Below are 17695 nucleotides of genomic sequence, written 5' to 3'. Positions count from 1 at the left end.
TTTTCTGCCTCCCACGCTCTCGCTCCCCATTCACACGGGACTCCTGAAGCTCGCTGACTCGCATTCACCCCACCTGAGGACAGGCCCAGGGGCTGCCCCAGCATCTCCCAAGAGCAGTGAGCGTGCTCTCCTCCAGCTCTCAGCCCAGGGACTCTGAACCTTTGCATACCCTCTTCCCTCCTCTGCTTGCTTTTCCTGCAGCACGAGCTGCATGCCAGACCCCAGGCAGCATCGGCTGCATCTCTCCAACCACCCTGAGCCACGCTGGGGCTGGGCTGCAGGTTCCCCTGGGCCACAGCATTCCTCCTGGGCATCCCCAAACACCCCTCATGCCACCAGCCCCTCCAGGTCCAGCAACCCTGTGCTGGCCCCCAGCCCCAGCCCCAGCCCCGCTCCCCCACCGGTGCCATGCAGCGGCCCTTCCCATGCCCTCCTTCTGCCTCGTCTGTGTGCCTGGCCAACCCCCCCCAACACTTTCCCAGCGAAATACACTTGGTGATTCATCGGAAATGATTACATTTTTTCCCCGCGAGATTAGTTGCTTAAAATGGCAGTGCTGGTCAGTGATAAGGCTCCTAGCCCTTGCTGGGAGGAACAAGTGCAAGGGAGCTGTGCCATTACGCGCAGGCTGCTCATGAGCTGCTCTCCAGCCCCACGGCTGCAACGCAGGGATGCTCGAGCTGACAGTGGCAGAAGTTCCCTGTTTGCAGTGGGAATAGCCACCCCCCGGGGGGGTGCCCAGGTCTCGGGGACCCCCTTGACACTTTCCTCTCCCTGCAAAGGGCAGGATGCAGCACCAGAGGAGCCTCAGGCTCTGCTCCCCTTGGAGGAGGGAAAGGGATGTTCCATTTTGCACAAAACACCACAATTTAAGCCCCGCAAATGCCACCCTGCAAGGGAAGAGGGCCCGAGGGGTCCCACTTTCCCGCGGGAAAGCATCCACCAAGTCAAACAAACAAGCGGGACAACCCAGATGACACACTGCTGGTGCATTTTGTTCTGGTGCTAACTTTTATTCTGTGTTAAAAATAAAGCCAAATGTTGCTAATAAAACCTCTGCAGAAAATTCCCAGCAGTTGGAAAGGGCAATGTCACTCCCAGGGGAAAAGAGGCTGGCCAACCGCTGCGGCAGGGAGCATGCCACCCTGAAAGAGCCTTCCACTGTCACTGCAACGGCCGTGCCTCCAGTTGGTCGGGCTTCTGCTTTTCAGACCATTTAACTTGGAAGAAAACTTCCTCCCTCCCCTCCCCCCCCAAATAATGGTTCTGGGGAAGACGAGCAGGATATCAAAGCAAGGCCCTGCTGCCCTCACAGCTGGCATGAAATTGCCCTGCCACACTGTGTGCGGCACACGGTGGGCTCAGGGACTTCTGCGTGGGGAGCGCAGCAGGCTGGCCACCGTCATCTTCTCTCTCTGCCGCCTTATCTCACGCCTTCTTATTTGTTTGCTTGCTTAATGGATTTGGCTTCAGCCCCGTTCGCTGCTATGCAAACACTGTGGATTAGGCTCCCGTGTGGCAGTCCCACACACACAGCCAGGGTGGGAAGGTCAGGGCGCACCGGTCCGGCCCCAGCCAAGGCACGGAGCAGCTCTCGCTCTCTGGCAGCTGAGGGAACGCGGGTGTCCAGACCCCCACGGCTTCCAGCGCTCTCCTCCTCCAACCCTCCTGCCACCCCTCGAGCGAGTGGCTGCACCCGGGCAGGCGTCTCTGCCCCTGGAGCAGTGGGGCTTGCCGGCCCCTGGCACAGCTGCCGGACAGCCGCTCCTCTTTGCTGAAAAATGGGGACCGCGGGCCGCTTGTAGGCGCAGCCTGCCTGGGGCAGGGCTGATTACCCATGCATTATCTGAGCATCGCAGGTTGCAGGCGCAATGTGGAAGCGTGTAATCGCATTTGCCTTTCTCCTCTGGCTCCTGCTGAGCTTGGCTCTCTGCAGCCGGAGGGGAGGAATGGCCAGCGTGCAGAGACAGGCACGGGGCCTGGGGCTGAGCACAGGCTGCATCACAGCACGCACCTCAGCTCCTTCCACCTTTCCCTGCCCTCCCAGTGAGGCTCCTGGCGCTCGGCTGGGCGCTGCTCATGCTGCCGGAGGGAGCTGGCTTTAGCGCGGGCCGTGCCGGCAGGCAGCACTCTGCTCTCCCACTGTGCATGCTCCGACACGCTGCTTGGCGTGCCCCAGGTGGGTGCAGGGGGCCCTGTGCCTTCCCCAGCCCCTGCCGCCCCTCCCCATGCTGATGGGGCCCAGAGCAGCCCAGGGGGCTCAGGAGGGGTCTGTGGGGTGCCCGGGGTGCTCTGTGTGCCGGCTGCTCCCAGCGAGCCCCCCGCCAGTGCCAGTGAGCCACGAGCTGCTGGCTGGCGCTGGCTTCCTGCGTGGCTCCAGGGTAGATGAAAGGCAGACGTGCAGGGCGGAAGCTCGCTGCCGCGTCCGCCCAGGCCTGCACCTCCTCACACAACACCGTCAGGGCCGAGAGGGGCCCCGCTCCCCCGGGAAGGGACGGGATGCAGGCCAGTGCCGTGCTTTTCCACACCACCCAGGAACAGCCCGCCGCTTCCCCACTGCTGGGGCACGGCAGTGCTAAGGCTCACTACCGCCGTGCAGAAACCCCCAGGGCACCTTCCCACCAGCCCCTGGTGCCACATTTTGGGGTGCTTTAGGGCTCACACAACACATTGCGGTCTGGGGTAAGTACGGGGACTTGCCTGGGCTGTCCAGCCTCTGGCTCCCCATTCCCTGGGTGGAAGACCACGAGGGACGGGGTATCAGATGTGCCATGAGGTCAGAGCTGCCCTGGGGTCCCTCCACCCCGTCTCTGTCCACCTCTGGGAGCCTTCGATGCCCCTGTCCTACAGCTCAGGAAAACGCCTTTCTTCCACCCCCCGCTTCCTCGGCTGGGCTCCCAGTGGCTTCTTTGTTTCTCCCCTCTCCTTCCTCTCCTCTTCTGCAGGGCCTTTATGTGGGGATTATTAACCATGGCTACGGGGCCTTTGTTTAGGAGGGGCTGGAGCAGGAGCCGGGCGAGGGGCTGGGCGGGTGGAGGAAGGAAGGACGTGAGCGGAAGGGGGGAAGGAAGGTGACATCTGGATTTCTGTGCCGGAGGAGCACGATCTCCCGGGGCAGCTGCACGGAGATGGCTGGCGGCTCGGCGGATGCAGAGTGGTTGCAAAGCCCCAAAAAGGAGCCGAGCTGGCGAGGGTCACCCAGCCCCACGCCATCCAAAGTGCAGCCCCCAGCATCCGCCCCCGGTGATGGTGCCACTGTCAGAGGACAGACCCAGGAGCCCCGGGGCTCCAGCTCCCCTGCGAGGCATGGCTTGTGGCATGCAAGCGACGTGGGCTTGGCCGCACTCCACAGCGAGCAGCGCAGGGGTGCTGGGCAAGGCTGTGGAGCTGTGCAGCCCTCTCCTCGCACCCTGCCCCGGGGGCCCGGCCCTCGCTGTGCGCAGGGCGGATGGACAAGGACAGCTGGGGGATCGAGCGCTCCTAGGGAAACCTTAGCCAGCCGATGGCCACCCCCAAGGCACAGGGGGAAGAAACCCTCCACCCAGGGCTGGCCTGTCACTTGGCATCCTGGGGGTACAGGCTCCCCACAGCCCAGAGCAGGTGCAGTCCCGGGACAGCGTGCACCCAGCCACGTACTGCCCTCTCGCTCGCGGGTGCGCAGCCGCGTCAGGCCGCTCATGTACGTGCCCCAGGCTCCTCTCCCAGCCCTGGTGCGCTGCTGCCTGGGTGCGAGGGGCAGGCTTTGGGGCTGGGGCTGGGCGAGATGGGGGCTGACGGGGCAGCAGGGAGAAGCTGGGAGCCGGGGGAGGGCTATTTATAAACCATCCTTTTCCTTCAGAAGACTTCCGAGTTCATCTCCCTCCAGCGCCGGCCGGGAAAAGGCCCCATTGTCTCGGCACCAGATGGGCCGGGGCCGGGCACTCGCCCGCACAATGGAGCGGATTATGCGCCCGGCCGGCGGGGGTCCGGCAGCGGGATGCCCGGGAGGAGCAGCTGCCACCAGCGCCCGTGCGGCAACCCCACCGCACGGGCTGCCAGGCCAGAGAGGCAGGCAGGGGGCCCGGCCACGCTCATTCGTCACCCCTGCTAATGCCACGGCTCTCACGCCACGGCTCCCCAGAGGAACGTGGAGGAGGAACGCCCCTGCCCTGCGCTCCATGTCACCCAGCTTTCCCCACTTGCTGTGGTGTCGCTGAGCAGCACGCTTCCCGCTGCCAAGGAAGGGAGGAGAAGCCAGCGTAGGGGCCCAGCATCACCCACTGTGCTTGCCTGCGGCCCCAGGCGGTGAAGTCTTCATCCCAGCTTTGTCTGCAGGGCTCGGGGCTCCCCCAAGACAGCTCAGTAGGAGCAACTGCAAGAAAGAGTAATGAGAGATTAGCCCCAGGCAGGCGGCGAGGCCAGCCCCAGCTGTGGGGGAGCCCCTCTCGCACCCATGGGCTGTGGAGAATCGCTTTGGAGGGCTTTGGGGAAGGCTCCCCACTGCTGCGAGCGCACATGGAGTAGGGGCGAGGGCAGACGAGGGCTGCCTGGAAGAAGGCAGCGAGCAGAGCGCAGTCCCCATGCCACCTCCCCACGCCACTGGCCCTGCACCCTGCTCAGCCCCACAGCATCGGGAACACGCCAGAGCACCAGGGCCCAGGGGAACTATGGGGCTGGCTGGGCCAAGCAGGGATTTCTCCTTGCAGGACTTTCCCATGGAAGAGGACTTGTTTTTCCCAGGCCTGTCTGGCCGGGCTCCAGGAAGAGAGAAATATCCCAGCTCCCATTGTGGGGAACCACACAGACCTCCAGAAACACGGCGGGCAGCCCTTGCGCTCCCACTCTTCCACCAGTCTGCAGGGCAAACAAAGGTAGGGCAGGTGCCCACTGCTGGGGACACAGGGGGAGACGGGTGCCCTCCAGCTCCCAAGCTTTCCTGCGGGCTCTCTCCAGCAGCCTCAGCTGTGTGGCACGCAGGGTGGATGCCAGCTGTCATTCCCTGCCAGCAGGGATACGTGTGGTGGGGGATACCATCACCCGTGCCTCCAAGGCTAGGCGAAGGCCAGAGGAAGAGCAAGCCAGACCATCCTGGAGCTGAGCCCGAGTGGGGACGGGGGACTTTCCTGGAGCAGACGCACCGGAACAAGCTATTGTTCCAGGCTGGCCTGCGAGCATGGGGCTGCAGGCGCCTGCTGCCACGCTGAGGCATCTGCCCAGCCCTTGGCAAGGGCGTCTTGAAGGGAGCCAAGGTAAGGCTGCTGGCAGCACCCAGGAGGACCGTGCTGCCTGGGCTTCTCCCAGGCGCTGGGACTGCTGCACGGCCAGGGCTCTGCACGCGAGGGCACCCTGGGGATGGTCCCAGCTGCCCGGCCAGCCGCAAGTGTGCTGGGAGCGCTGGCATGACGCCAGCAGGACCCACACCCCAGAAACACCCTTCCTGCCTCAGGGCAGCGGCAGGGCAGGACGTGCCCGTGCAGCAAGGGCCTAGGGAGGCAGGGCAAGATGCTGGGGCTGGGGAAGCTGCACGTCGCCCTGCGGAGGCAGGCCTGGAGGGAGCCGTGGTGGTCCCCAGCACTGTCTCCCAACTCCACGGCTGCACACTGTGCTGCCGGCCCTTTGTCTGCCTCATTTTTCCCATTCCTCTGCCACCCGCAGCCTGTTCCCAGCCAGTCTGCTGTGACCTGCCCAGGGTGCAAGGTGAGGCAGCCCCAGCGCTGCTAGCTTGACCCCATGCTCCGCACAGCCTGGACCCCAGAGCACAGGCTCCTGATCCCCCCCAAGCATGCTGGGCTCCAGAGAGCTCCTCGAGCACCACGACACCTGGCCCCAGGGCTGCTCACACCCTCCCTCTCTCTGCTTCCAGCTAAAAAGCTGCAAGGACACAGCAGCTATGATGGCTGAGGCAGCCCTATAGCTGGCTTCCTCTGGCTGCTCTGTTTCCCCGAAACGTGGGGCAGCTGCCTGGCTGCGGTGAGCTCAGCACCGGGAAGGCAGCTCAGAGGCGTGATGCAGCAGCAGCCCCGCAGTCAGGCTCGGTGCCAGCACAGCCAGTGCACTGCACAGCCCCTGGCCGGCAGTGGATCTCCAGGCAGGGCTGCCTGCAGGGCAGGCAAGCAGGGATGCACACGCACCCCAGGCTCCTGCACCCTCAGAGTGGGCTGTGGCAGCCCCTGTTAGCACCAGTGCAGCCTGGTTTATGGCAGAGCCCTGTCTACCCTGTGCCAAACGAGCACAGAGAGGCTGACGAGGGGAAGGGGCTCACAAGCAGGGCCCATCCTGTCCTGCTGCTGGCAGCTGCCACAGGCACAGCCGGGAGCACGCTGGCATCGCACCCAGACCTCCAGCAAGTGCAGGGACAGCTGGGGGGACCCTCCTTGCAAGGCGTGGTCCTGGCCATGGCCCAGCTGGCAGGGCCCTCTGTCCCCCTGCAGGGCCCCGTGAAGGCGATTTCTGTCTCTGCACCCCAGCCTCGCAGCCCCTCTACCGGGACCCCTGCTCTACTCTGGTCCAGCCAAATCAGTGTTCCAACCTGAACCGATCCCCCGGGTGCTCCCCAGCCCCCTGCACCTCTCCTCGCCTTGTGCCGGGGTGCCTGAGCCCTGCGCCTCTCTCCAGCAGGTCTGGACGCTGCGGAGCTGGACACCCTACAGCAGAGGAGAGCAGGCACAGGCTCCTCTCTGCCCCTGGAGCATCGAGCAATGATGGAGAAGCCCTGCTACGGAGCCATGACCTCTAAATCCTGCAACTCCTGCACCTCTCTGGCCCTGCTGCGGGGAGCCCCCCGGGGCACGGTGCCCCAGGCACGGCAGGGGCCCAGGCAGGGGCCCAGGCAGGCGCCAGGAGCGGGGAGGGGGAGGCAGGTGCACAGCCGGAGGCAGGGAATGAGCGGAGCACGCCCAGTCCTTGGCTCAGCTCTTTTTTCCCTTCTCCTGTTTGGTAAAGCAATGAGAAATCCAAACATTACCATAAATGCTGAAAGCATCCTGGCTCCGTCACATGGGCGCTGCTGGGGGGAATCCACGCACCGGCTGCAAGGGAGCTCACAGCCAGAACCCGCCAGGCAGGGTGGGGACGGGGCTGGCAGGGAGCCAGCTGGCAGGACAGACCCCAGGTGGGGACAGACAGACACAGATCTGCCACGCTGGCAGCCCAGCCAGTGCTGCAGCTCGAGGAGAGCTGGATGGCACCAAGCAGCATCAGCCCAGGCCATGCCCCCTGCCCCAGCTCCTGCCCCAGCTCAGGGTGTTACAGGGGAAACATGCAGGGGAAGGGGCAGGTGGCTGCAGGAAGGGGACCCCAGCGTCCTGCTCCCTCGGGGCTCCTCCCCTGCTGCCCAGGGGTGCAGTGCTTCCCCCCTTGGCCCCGTGTTGGCCGGTGCCTCCCGGGGCTGCAGATGTCTTTCCCATGGGTCATTTGCTCCATTCGCTCTCCCCTTCCTTAAAAAGCCTTGGGCTCCAGGGCTGGATTTTCCTGAGCTTGTCATCACCGTCAGGGCAGCAGGGCTGGACCATCTCCTGGGGCATGGCGGAGCAAAGGCCAGAGATGCTGGCAGCTCCACGCCCTGCCCAGGAGCCAGTAGGGAGGGCAGGAGCTGCTCTGGGGCTGTAACCTTGGGCCAGGCCACGGCCATGGGTTTATTCTAGGACCTCCTGCAGGAAACTACTTGGTGGGGTGAGAGCAGCGCTGCCCTGGGCTGACCCTGATCCAAACACTCCCGCCCCAGGGACCCCGCTAGCGAGCGCAAACCTTCCCCGTGCCAGGGCTGAGGCTGTCACAAACTCATCACACGCATGGCCCCAGGGACCCTGTGGGTGCTGGGTGCCCCCCGCACTGCTTGGAACCAGGGCGAGGGGGCCGCTCTCATGCCCCGGCCGCCCCCTGCTCCCTGCGTGCCGTGTCCCGGCCTCCGCGTGCCCGGCCGCCCCCCCCCCCCCCGCCCCGCTGGGAGCGGGCCCGGGCTGCCCTGGGCTCCGCCACGGTTAAACGAGCGCCGCTGGCCCTTTAAATGCGCCTGAGTGGGCGGTGCCCGTCCTGGCGGCGACAACCAGCCAGAGGCGCCCCGCCCGGCAGCAGCCACGCCCCCAGCAGCCGCGCCCCCGCCGCGTCCTCCGAACCGCCCAATGGGCGCCGGGGAGAGGCACCGCCCTCGCCGCCGATTGGCCCGGCGTCGCGCGGCAGCCCGAGCGAAGATGGCGGCGCCCAGCGCCGGGGGGCCCCGAGCGAGCCGCAGCTGACGGCGCCGTAGGGGCCCCGGCGGGGCGCCCGGCCACCGCCCGCAGCCCGGGCCCGCCCGGCCGCCATGGACCTGCTGTTCGTGCTGCTCCGCGGCCTGCGGATGGCCCTGGACCTGCTGGTCCTGGTGCTGGACGTCAACTTCTTCCTGGTGTCCTCGCTGGTGTCGGCGGTGCTCTGGCTGCTCGCCGCGGCCTGCAGCCTCCCCGCGGCCGCCGCCGCCGGCGCGCTGGCCTGCTGGGACGGGCTGCTCTTCTCGCTGGCCTCCCTGGCCCGGGCGGCCTGCTGCTTGGCGCTGGGCGCCCTGCAGGGGCTGGCCGGCCTGCTGCGCGGCTGCTGCTGTGGCCTGGAGGGGCTCAAGGTGGCGGGGCACCTCCTCTCGCACCTGGCGCTGCGGGGCAAGGAGCTGCTGCACCGCGGGCTCTACGGCCTGCTGGGCTGCGGCCAGGCCCTGGCCAGGCAGGTCTGCGAGGGCCTGGCCATCGGCACCAGCCTGCTGGCCTACCTCGTCAACAGCCTGGTCAACGTGTGCCTCATCGGCACGCAGAACCTCTTCACCCTGGTCGCGGCCCTGTGGGACTCCGTCGCCGGCCCCTTCCTCAGAGTCACGGACCTGCTGGCTGCCTTCCTCGCCCACGTCTCCAGCGGTGCCATCGCCGTGTCCATCCTGCTGTGGTCGCCTTGCCAGCTAGCCTTCGAGCTCCTGGCTTCTGTCGCCGAGCTCTTCATCAGCATCTTCTTTGTGAATATTTACGGCCTGGGCTTGCTCCTCCTCATTATTGTCATCGGCGCCTTTGTCTTCAACCCCGGGCTGCTGTGGACGCTGACAGGCTACGTGCTGGGCTACTTCAACACGCTGCCTTCCTACCACCGCCTGCAGCGGGATGTGTGGCGGCTCTATCAGGTGGCAGTCCTAACGCTGGGTATGGCCATGACCTCCCAGGCCTGGCGCAGGTTGGTGGACTGGAGTCTACAGGTGACCAACTGGAGCCGAGGAGGCAGAACGGTGAACCGGGAAAGCAACCAGCGAGGGGCAGCTGCGCCTGCCCAGAGACCAGGGGCTGGCAGGCTGATGCTGGCAGGGGTCGGCCAGCTGCCAGTCGAGCATGAGGACCAGCTGGATGCAGAGCAGGTACCACAAGCACGTCCTGCTCTGAGTCGAAGTGCCGTGGCAGGACAGCGTCTCCAGCCACCCAGGGAGGAACCAAGCACCTCCTGGGGGAAAGCTCTGAGGAGGCAGCAGCTGAATGCAGCAGCTGGGGATGGTGAGGGTGCTCTGGATAATGACCCCTGGGTGCTCCTGAAGGAACAAGAGGAACGTAAGAAATGTGTCATCTGTCAAGACCAAACCAAGACAGTCCTGCTTCTGCCCTGCAGGCACCTGTGCCTGTGTCAGGAGTGCACGGAAGTCCTCCTGCAGCAGGCCATCTACCAGCGCAACTGCCCACTGTGCCGCCAGATGATCGTCCAGACGCTCAATGTGTACTTGTGAACCCAAGGGGGGGTGACTTGGGTCATTTTCCCAGGAGGTCAAGGGCACCCCTGTCTCTGCCTCTTGCCGGGAAGCGGAACTTCCCAGGGCTGCCTTGAGCAGCTTCCAAAGAACTAAGGATGGTGCTGAAAGGGCAAAAGGCTGTTGGGGGTGTCTCCTAGCCCTATTTGCTATGTAACTAGATTGTAGCTCTTGCTAGCAAGCACAATAACTGATCTCTGCAGCAGGCTGAAAGAGTTACCTTTTTTTGTTGTTGTTGACAACTTTTGCTGTTTCGGGGCCTGTTGCCTCAAGCCTGCAGTAGTCTGAGATCCAAAGCAGAGCACAGAAAGATGCTCTGGTCCCTCCTAGCCAAAGCTGATGGAAAGGTTAAAGGCTCTGCCCCCCTGGGAATCACAGGGGCTGGCGCAAGGCAAGGGAGGGTTTTTCCCAAGGTCTGACCAGAAAACTACCTGGGAGACTGCATTCACACCTCTGTTTCCTCCTCCCACCACTTAAGTGAGACAGCTCCCTGGGAAGGGAGAACTGTGCGCCTTTTGCAAGGCCCTAGGATAGCAATGAGCACACTCAAGCTTTTTAAGCTTTGCTACCAAAGGGCAGAGCCTGGCTCTGAGCTGGAGAAGAGCAGGGTTTCTGGGCCACTTCAGTATCCCAGCCACCACGGCTTTGTTTGTTGAGCTTCCTGTTCCCCTTGCCAGGACAATGAGGAGCCGTGATGAACGTGGGCTCCCTACAGGCCAGCTGACTGCAGAGCTCAGTGTTACTGCTGCTTCCACGCATCACCTATGCAAGACTAGCAAGCACACATCAGGTTACTCACATAGGGAGGCTGGAGGGAGTTACTCCTTCTGCAGGGGCGGTGGTGCTGCTTGGGGAACCTGAGGGGTGGGTGGCTGGCCAGTGCTCACAGCCCTGGCAGCAGCAGCACACATCTGAGCCAATGCAGGAGAATCCTCTCTAGATAATACACATTTTCTTCAGGCTCAGAGTGCCATGGAACTGGGTAGTTCACACCAGTGCTTGCTTGCTGCTTCCCAGGCTGGGCTGGCTAGAGGGAGTAACTCTTTGGGAGGAGAGAGGACACCCCAAAGCTCCTGGGAGCCCACTGAGACATTCCAGCTCCAGGCACAAGGTCTGCGTATCCATGCTGCAGATCTGCAGTTATGTGCATGGAACAGTACAAGGACCATGGCTATCTTTGATTAGGGCAGGTTACACTGCTGTTCTGTCTTACTGTCTGTCAGAAATGTAGCTAGTTTTATTTAAAAGTGTCCCCTGAAGTCTAAGGAGGGCATCCAATCCTGGCTGGGGAGGCCAGAGACAGCTCATCCCAGCTTGGTCAACCAGCACTATTCCAAGAAGTTGCTGGGCTGCAAGAGGGCCTTGCACTAAAAAGCTTTTTCTTTTCCAGCTGCTTGCCTGGGGTCAGCCACGCACTACAGCCAGTTTTGGCTGGAGCCAGACTGGAAAGAGTCTTGACTCCTGGACTGCAAGCCAAGAGCCTGAGGGCGGCTGGCATGGTCTTCCTTTTCTATTTTCTTTCTTGATTAGTGGTTCAAGCCAAAACAGAAGCAGCAGAGAGGCCAGGCCATGCTGGGAGACACCTCTGCGCTGTAAACATGAGCTGTGGCAACATACCATCTTGCTGGAGAGTGGCTCTGCTCTGGGAGGCACTGCAGGGGCTGCGTTTGTTGGGGGCTGGAGGGGCTCCCTGGGCCAAGCTGGTCTCCTGAGCCCTAATGGGTATCAGAAGGGCCTGACCGCAGGGCTGTCAGCTGCTTTCACATTGCTTCAAAGAGATGCAAAGCTCCCTGCCCAAGCCCTGTTGCTCGGCCTTTTGTCCCTGTGCCTCCCCAGACACACACCACCCATGTTAATGTTTGCTCTCCCCAGCCATCTCTGCTGTGGCTGCAGCCAGTGACACTTGCACTTGAGTAGCCAAGCCCTCGCCAGAGCAGCGAGTGCGGCCCCACAGGCTATTCCCCAGGGCCCAGCTTGTCCCAGGCACCTACAGAGGTCCTCCTGCAAGAGGAGACAGGGAGCAGGACTCTCCCCTGGGTGTGCCTCTGGAGACATCCCAGAGTGGGAATGTGGCTGTGCTCCTGGCTGCAGGCAGTGGTGTTGGGCCAGGACCGGCTCATGTGTATCAGGGTGCAATGTTTCCTACATGAATTACAGGGAGGGAAGGACACCTCCCTACGACTGCAGTTTCTCCCCTCCAACCCCTTTTTCTATTATAGCAGTCATGCTTTATTATTGTTTTAGAGCCTGTTCGTTTGCTGCCTGTTCATAAAAAAAGAGAAAGCTTTGCCTTAAGTTTAACTCTTTGCACTATGGACTAGATACTGAGCAGATTAAAGTTTCCTTTACCAAAAGCTGCCTGCTGCCTCATTCTTGGGAAGGGTTTCTCTGGGGAGATGGGGTTTCCTCCCTGCTCACCCCTGGGCTCCAGAGGAAGCCCATCACTCCCCACCAAGGGTCAGAGCTGGAGGGCCAAGGCCACCAGCAAGCTCAGGGGTACTTGTCTGGGGGTGCTTAACACCCAGAAAGGCAGTGCTGTGGGATACCCTGGAGCCAGGCTGCTGCACAGGAAAAGCCTGGCACCCAGGAGATGAATATGCACCTGAAGACATGGTGGGTGGGCTTTCCAGGGCTGGCATCCCCCCAGCCCCTGCTCTGCTAACCCACAGCAAGAGGCGGTGGTTGCGGATACGTCTGTGCAAGGGGGCAGAGAATGCAGCTTGCAAGGCACCAGTGCCAATGTCTGCATCTTGCCTGGAGATGTCTTTGGTGCTGCAGCCTCTTCTGGGCCCAGGAGCAGGCAGAGCAGCTGGGGTAGCTCTTGCTGGCAAGGGCCCAGGACTGGTGGGCATCTTCTCTCCACTCCTAGTTCAGGTCACTGAGCTGCTTAGCTAGGAGAGAAGCAACGGCTGCTTTGTGGAGGGGCTTGTACACCCAGCTTCATCTCTTTTCAGGAGCAGTTCCTCTCTGTACTGGAACGAAGGGATTCGTGCTCAGGTTTTCCAGAGCTGGAGCTCCCCAGGGCCTGAGCAGCCCTGCGCAGAGGGGCTGGGATTTCCCAGGCTGGCAAGAACACGCACAGGGATATGTAATCCCTACTCCTGCACATCCTTGACACCTCGATATCCTGCTGCTTGCAATAGGTGTTAGCAAGCCAGACTGTCCCAGGGATGGAGGCAGCACCTGAAGCACTAGGAGTTGTGGAGCAGCAGGCAGCACAGGACTTGGTCTTGCCTTGCAGAAAGGCTGTAGCAGGCTCAGGTGCACTGGGCTACTAGAGAACAGATGCATTCACTGCAGAACGAGTTACTCCCTGGCCACCATCTGAGCTCTTGGCAGGTTGCTGTGTGCTTTTAATCACCCTCTGCTTCTCCAACATCCTTGTAAATTGTTTGGAAAAATGTTTTGGAAGCCTGATAGGCAGAGACCCCAGGAGCTCTGGCTCACCCTGCCCTGAACTCACCTGCCTTGGCAAGGCCACACCAGCAAACTAGCTAATTTTATCCAGGATCCTCTCACACTCTGGCTGGAAACCACAGTAGGGAGAGGGGGGCTGCTGGGAAGCCAGAAAGAGATGGACACCTGCTGCAGGAGTGTAGCTCTGCAGGCATGGGGAGGAGGGCCACGCCAGCAGCCCACCCAAGCCCTGCAAGGGTCTGGCTGCAGATGGGCGACAACTGGGGAAACTGAGGCACCGCTCAGCCTTCCTCTCTTGCTCCCAGGGTGTGTGAGCAGAGGCAGGCTGGGCACCCAGGGAAGCTGCAGAGCTGCCCTGGGGCAGGAGGAGGGGGCCAGCAGGGGAACATCTGCCATCCCCTGCATGGGCAGGGTGCTGCCAGCCCACCGCCCCCTCAGCCAGCCCCAGCAGGGGACAGAGGGTGTTCAGCCGCCTTGGCCCACTGCAGCCAAGGGAGGACAGGATGTGAAGGACACAGCCTTCCCCCGGGAGCCATCCTGCACGCACTTGGCTCGCTCACTGACTAAGCAGCAAGCAATTACGGGAGGAAAATGCAACCACCTCCCGGCTGATGGGCAGCGCATAGCGTCCCTGAGACTGATGGTCAGCCATGCCAGACCTGCCTGCTCTGGCACTGAGGCTTTTGGTGCAGGGCTGCACTGCCTGGGGAGAGTGTCCAGCAGCAGCAATGCTCACAGACCAGTCCAGGACACAAGATCTGGAGTCTCTGGGGGTACTCCCTGCTCCAGGGCTTGCTTGGGAGCCTCATGCATGAGCTGAGTGGGCTGGTCTCAGCCCATCACAGTGCCAAGACCCTTCTCCCTTCCCCAAGGAGGGAGGAGCATGATGCTGCTAGGTTACTCCAGTTTAGGAGCACTGGAGCGGTGGGGGCTGACAGCTTGCTGAAACTGGCCCCCCCCAGGCCCTGGGAAAATCCCCAGGATCCCTTTGTCAGCCCAGCTGCAACACTCCAGTCCTAATGAGCTGCTAGTCCCAGCCCAGGGACAACAGCCATCGTCTGCCTGACAGCAGGGAGCTGGCACAACAGACACTTGCTACAGATCTGCAGCAGCACGAGCAGCTAATGATACCAGGCCAACAGGGAGGGAGCAGGTGATGATCAGCAGCCAAACCATGGGGTGCCTTTGGGCTGCTCCTGGGCACCAGCTTTGCTCCCTCATTAGCAGCTCGGCACGGGGAGCCACACTGGCTCCCCAAACACAGTGGCAATCACAGCGCCTCAGAGCTGCAGCTCCCTGTAAAGACCAGGGCCTGCTGACATGGGGCTTCTTCCAGATGCCTGAAGAAGGCAGGCTGCATCCTGATCAGGCTGCATGTAGCAAACACCCACACAGCTGCCTGCAAATCCTGACCCATCAGCCCTCAGCTGCCGCATCAGCCATGATCCCAAAGAGGCTGCAGCCCTGTAAGTGCTCACAGCCTGCTAGTTCCTTCTGTCTGCCCGCCATCCTGCCTGCATTAGTTGCCCCTGCACATGCCCACTTCCCAGCAAGACCATGAGAGCTTGCCCACAACACTGTCCCGCAGGCACTGCCCTATCTGTGCCCCTATGCTGAAGTGACCCTACTTCAAGCCTGTTTTGTGGGTAACAGAGTCCCTGCTGTTCACCCCCTGAGCTTCCCCACCACATCCCCACCTGAGCGAGGATTGTCCCCTCCCCTGCCATTCCCAGTTTAAAGCTCTCCTTACCAGGTCAGCTGGCCTGCTGGCAGAGGTCACCTGAAGATGACTGGAGAGTGCTCCCTGCACCTTGTCAGCGATGAGGGCACTGAACCTATGCCAAAACCGCAAGCTTTTGGGTGGAGCAGGAGCCATCCTTCTGCTGCCAGGACTCACCAGGACAGCCTTCACCATCGAGAGCATTTCCACTTTCAAACCTGGCAGGCACATGCTCTGCCATCATAGTTGAAGGTTTGGGCTCTTGTAGCTTTAAGGTCTCAGAGGTGATCCAGTTGATCTCTTTCATGCCCTCTCTGATGCCACACAGCCTGCTGACCTTCTCCAGCAGCTCCTGCACTTGGCAGCACAGCTCCAAGATGTACAAGACCACACACCGCTTGCAGGCTGCCAGCCAGGTGCACCAGCCCCAGCAGCAGGCCCCAAGCACCTTCTGCAGCTCAGGGCTGGCCAGGCTGTGTCCTTCAGGAAGAGTTGCTCCAATGGCTGCTGGGGACTGTGACCTTGGTGTGCCAAGGACACGCGTGCTGCTCTGAGAAGAGGTGCTAGCACTTTTTAAAAACAAACAATCCCCCCTCCAAAAAAACCCAAACTAACCCACCTTTCTACACAAACCGCTGCATCTATCAGCTGCACTACAGTACCTGTGTGCTGAGGATGGCTCTTATATAGGCTTCTCCCTTGCACGGGCTAAGGGCTGCTGGCCCCTCCCTAACCTGGGCTCAGCTGGAACAGGGGCTTCAAGCAATCCTTCCTCAGGGGCAGCTGGTAGAGCTTGTCAGAAGCAGCTGGAGCGTACTAGAAACTTGCCAGAAGTCAAGGTCTCATGACGCTCTCCTTCCCTTATCCTTATCTTTTCCTTATCCTCTTCCTCATCCTCCCCAGGCAGCAGCAGGCACCCCCGTGTTCCTCAGAGGGTTCCCAGCAGTCCCCCAGACAACGTGTCCAGAAGACCAAGAGCATCTCAAAGAAAGCAGAGCCCAGAAACTGCTGTGCCAAGTGCTATGTCTGTGGCTGCCTCTGTTAGCTGTGCTCCCCAACATCGTGATAGGGCCCAGAGGATGCTCCCAGCCCCCACACACCTCCCCTGGCCTCATCTCAGGAAAAGTCATTTTCCTCCTCCCAGAATAGACAGCGCCAGCCATCGATCTGCTCTGCGGCATTGTTTGCCCCTGGGTGGCTCTGCTTACAGAAAAGGCCATCATCAACCCAAACAGATGTTTCCGCTGTAACCGAATCCTGAGGCTGGGAAGAGGAGCTTGCAAGACGGCTAGCAGAGCACCTCTGCACCCCAGCGAGGAGCGAGGCTTCACCCTGGTCCCAGCACCTCCACAGGTCCCTGTGGGTTGGGGTGGCCCTTGGCACTGCTGGACTGTGCATCTCCCCCGGTGCAACGCAGCCGGGCAGGTTGCGGTGACGCGCCTTTGGCCCCAGGTCCCTGCGTGGTCCCCAGCCCTGGGGTGGGGAGCTGCGGGGCTGTGGGCAGCCCCCGTTGGGGGTGGCACTGGCCCTCCACAGGGACACACAGGCTGGCCCCACGGCTGCTGCAAGCCTGCCCCAGCTCCCACAGGGTTTGTTCATCCCGAATGGGCATGGCCGTGGTCCCGGGGGCTCCACGCAGCACGGCTTGGGGAGGCAGCAGGAGAGCGGGGCCAGAGGAGAGGGGGCTGTCCGGCCCTGTAAAGGGGGTCCCCAGCCAGAGAGCGCCTGCCAGGTCCCGCTGGCAGAGCAGCCATCCCCAGCCCGCTGGGGCAGCGGGGCCCGCTCAGGAGTTCGGCCAAAAGCCCCCTCCCTGGCTGGTCCCCGCGGGGACCTATTTGGGGTAGGAATGAGGAAGCTCTTCATTCCCCTGCTAAAAATAGGGACCCTTCCCGCGGCGGGTCACGGCGTTCGCGCTGGAGCGGGGGGCTGGCGGGGCGGCAGGCGGGGGGCCCCGCACATCCCGGCCCGGGGCCGTGAGGCGAGCACCCCCACACCCCCCCCCCCCCCGCGGCAGCCCCCGCGGGAGCGGGACCCTCAGGGCCAGCGAGGCGTGGGGCCGCGCCGCGGGGAGCCGGGGCACCTGGCGGGGGCTCGGCCGCCCCCGCGCCCCTCCCGGGCTTTGGGGGGGGGGGGGCGCAGCGGGGACCGTCGCGGCGGGCTGTGCCCTCGCTAAGGGGCGCGGGTGCTTCCATCTAGCGGCTCCCGCTGGCCCTGCTGCGGCGGCCCAGGAGCGGCCCCCCCCGGCACCTCCGGGCAGGACGGCGCAGCCCTGCCGGCCCCTGGCACCGCCCCCCCCCCAATGCTGCGCAGCGCCCACGCAGCCCCCCCCGCCGGGAGCAGCCTCCCCGGAGCGGTGCCCGCACGCAGCGAGCCCCGCCGCCCCCCGGGGAGCCGGCACGCAGCCCCGGGCGCGCAGGCAGCAGGCACACGCGTGGCCGAGGAGCCCTTTATTGCGGGTGAAGGAGGAAGGGCAGGCGGCGGGGAGCGGGGGTGACTGCTAGCCCCGGGCGTGCCAGGGCGGCGGCCGGGCCCCTTGCCGTGCCAGCGGCCAGGCAGCCGGGGCTCGCTCTGCGCGGGGAGAAGCTGGCAGCGCGGGCCGGGCGCGGTGCCCGTGCCGGCGGGGCTGCGCTGCGTGCCGAGGCGGCTCCGGCGAGCGACATGCGACAACCGGGTTATTGCGGCTCCCCAGCGCGGGCGTCTTGCCCCAGAGCCGGGTGCCCGAGATAATACTTAGCTCTTATGCAGCGCTGCTGAAGTGGGGGGGCTCCCCGCCACCCCCGGGGCGGCAGAGGGGCCGTATTCCTGCCCTGCGCTGGGCGGCAGCAGCGGAGCGG

General features: G+C 63.2%; 1 protein-coding gene across 1 annotated transcript; it reads left to right on the top strand.

Moving 5' to 3' along the window:
* The first annotated feature begins 8278 nt into the window (after positions 1–8278).
* Positions 8279–9729, top strand: RNF26 (ring finger protein 26). Its single transcript, XM_075723336.1, has one exon. The coding sequence runs from the start codon at positions 8279–8281 to the stop codon at positions 9701–9703; it is 1425 nt and encodes a 474-aa protein (XP_075579451.1). The 3' UTR covers positions 9704–9729.
* Positions 9730–17695: the final 7966 nt, after the last annotated feature.

This window comes from Pelecanus crispus, chromosome 19 (assembly GCF_030463565.1).
Source record: "Pelecanus crispus isolate bPelCri1 chromosome 19, bPelCri1.pri, whole genome shotgun sequence".
Taxonomy (NCBI): Eukaryota; Metazoa; Chordata; class Aves; order Pelecaniformes; family Pelecanidae; genus Pelecanus; species Pelecanus crispus.
Note: the sequence above shows the minus strand (reverse complement) of the source record. Positions and strands in the feature narration are given on the sequence as shown.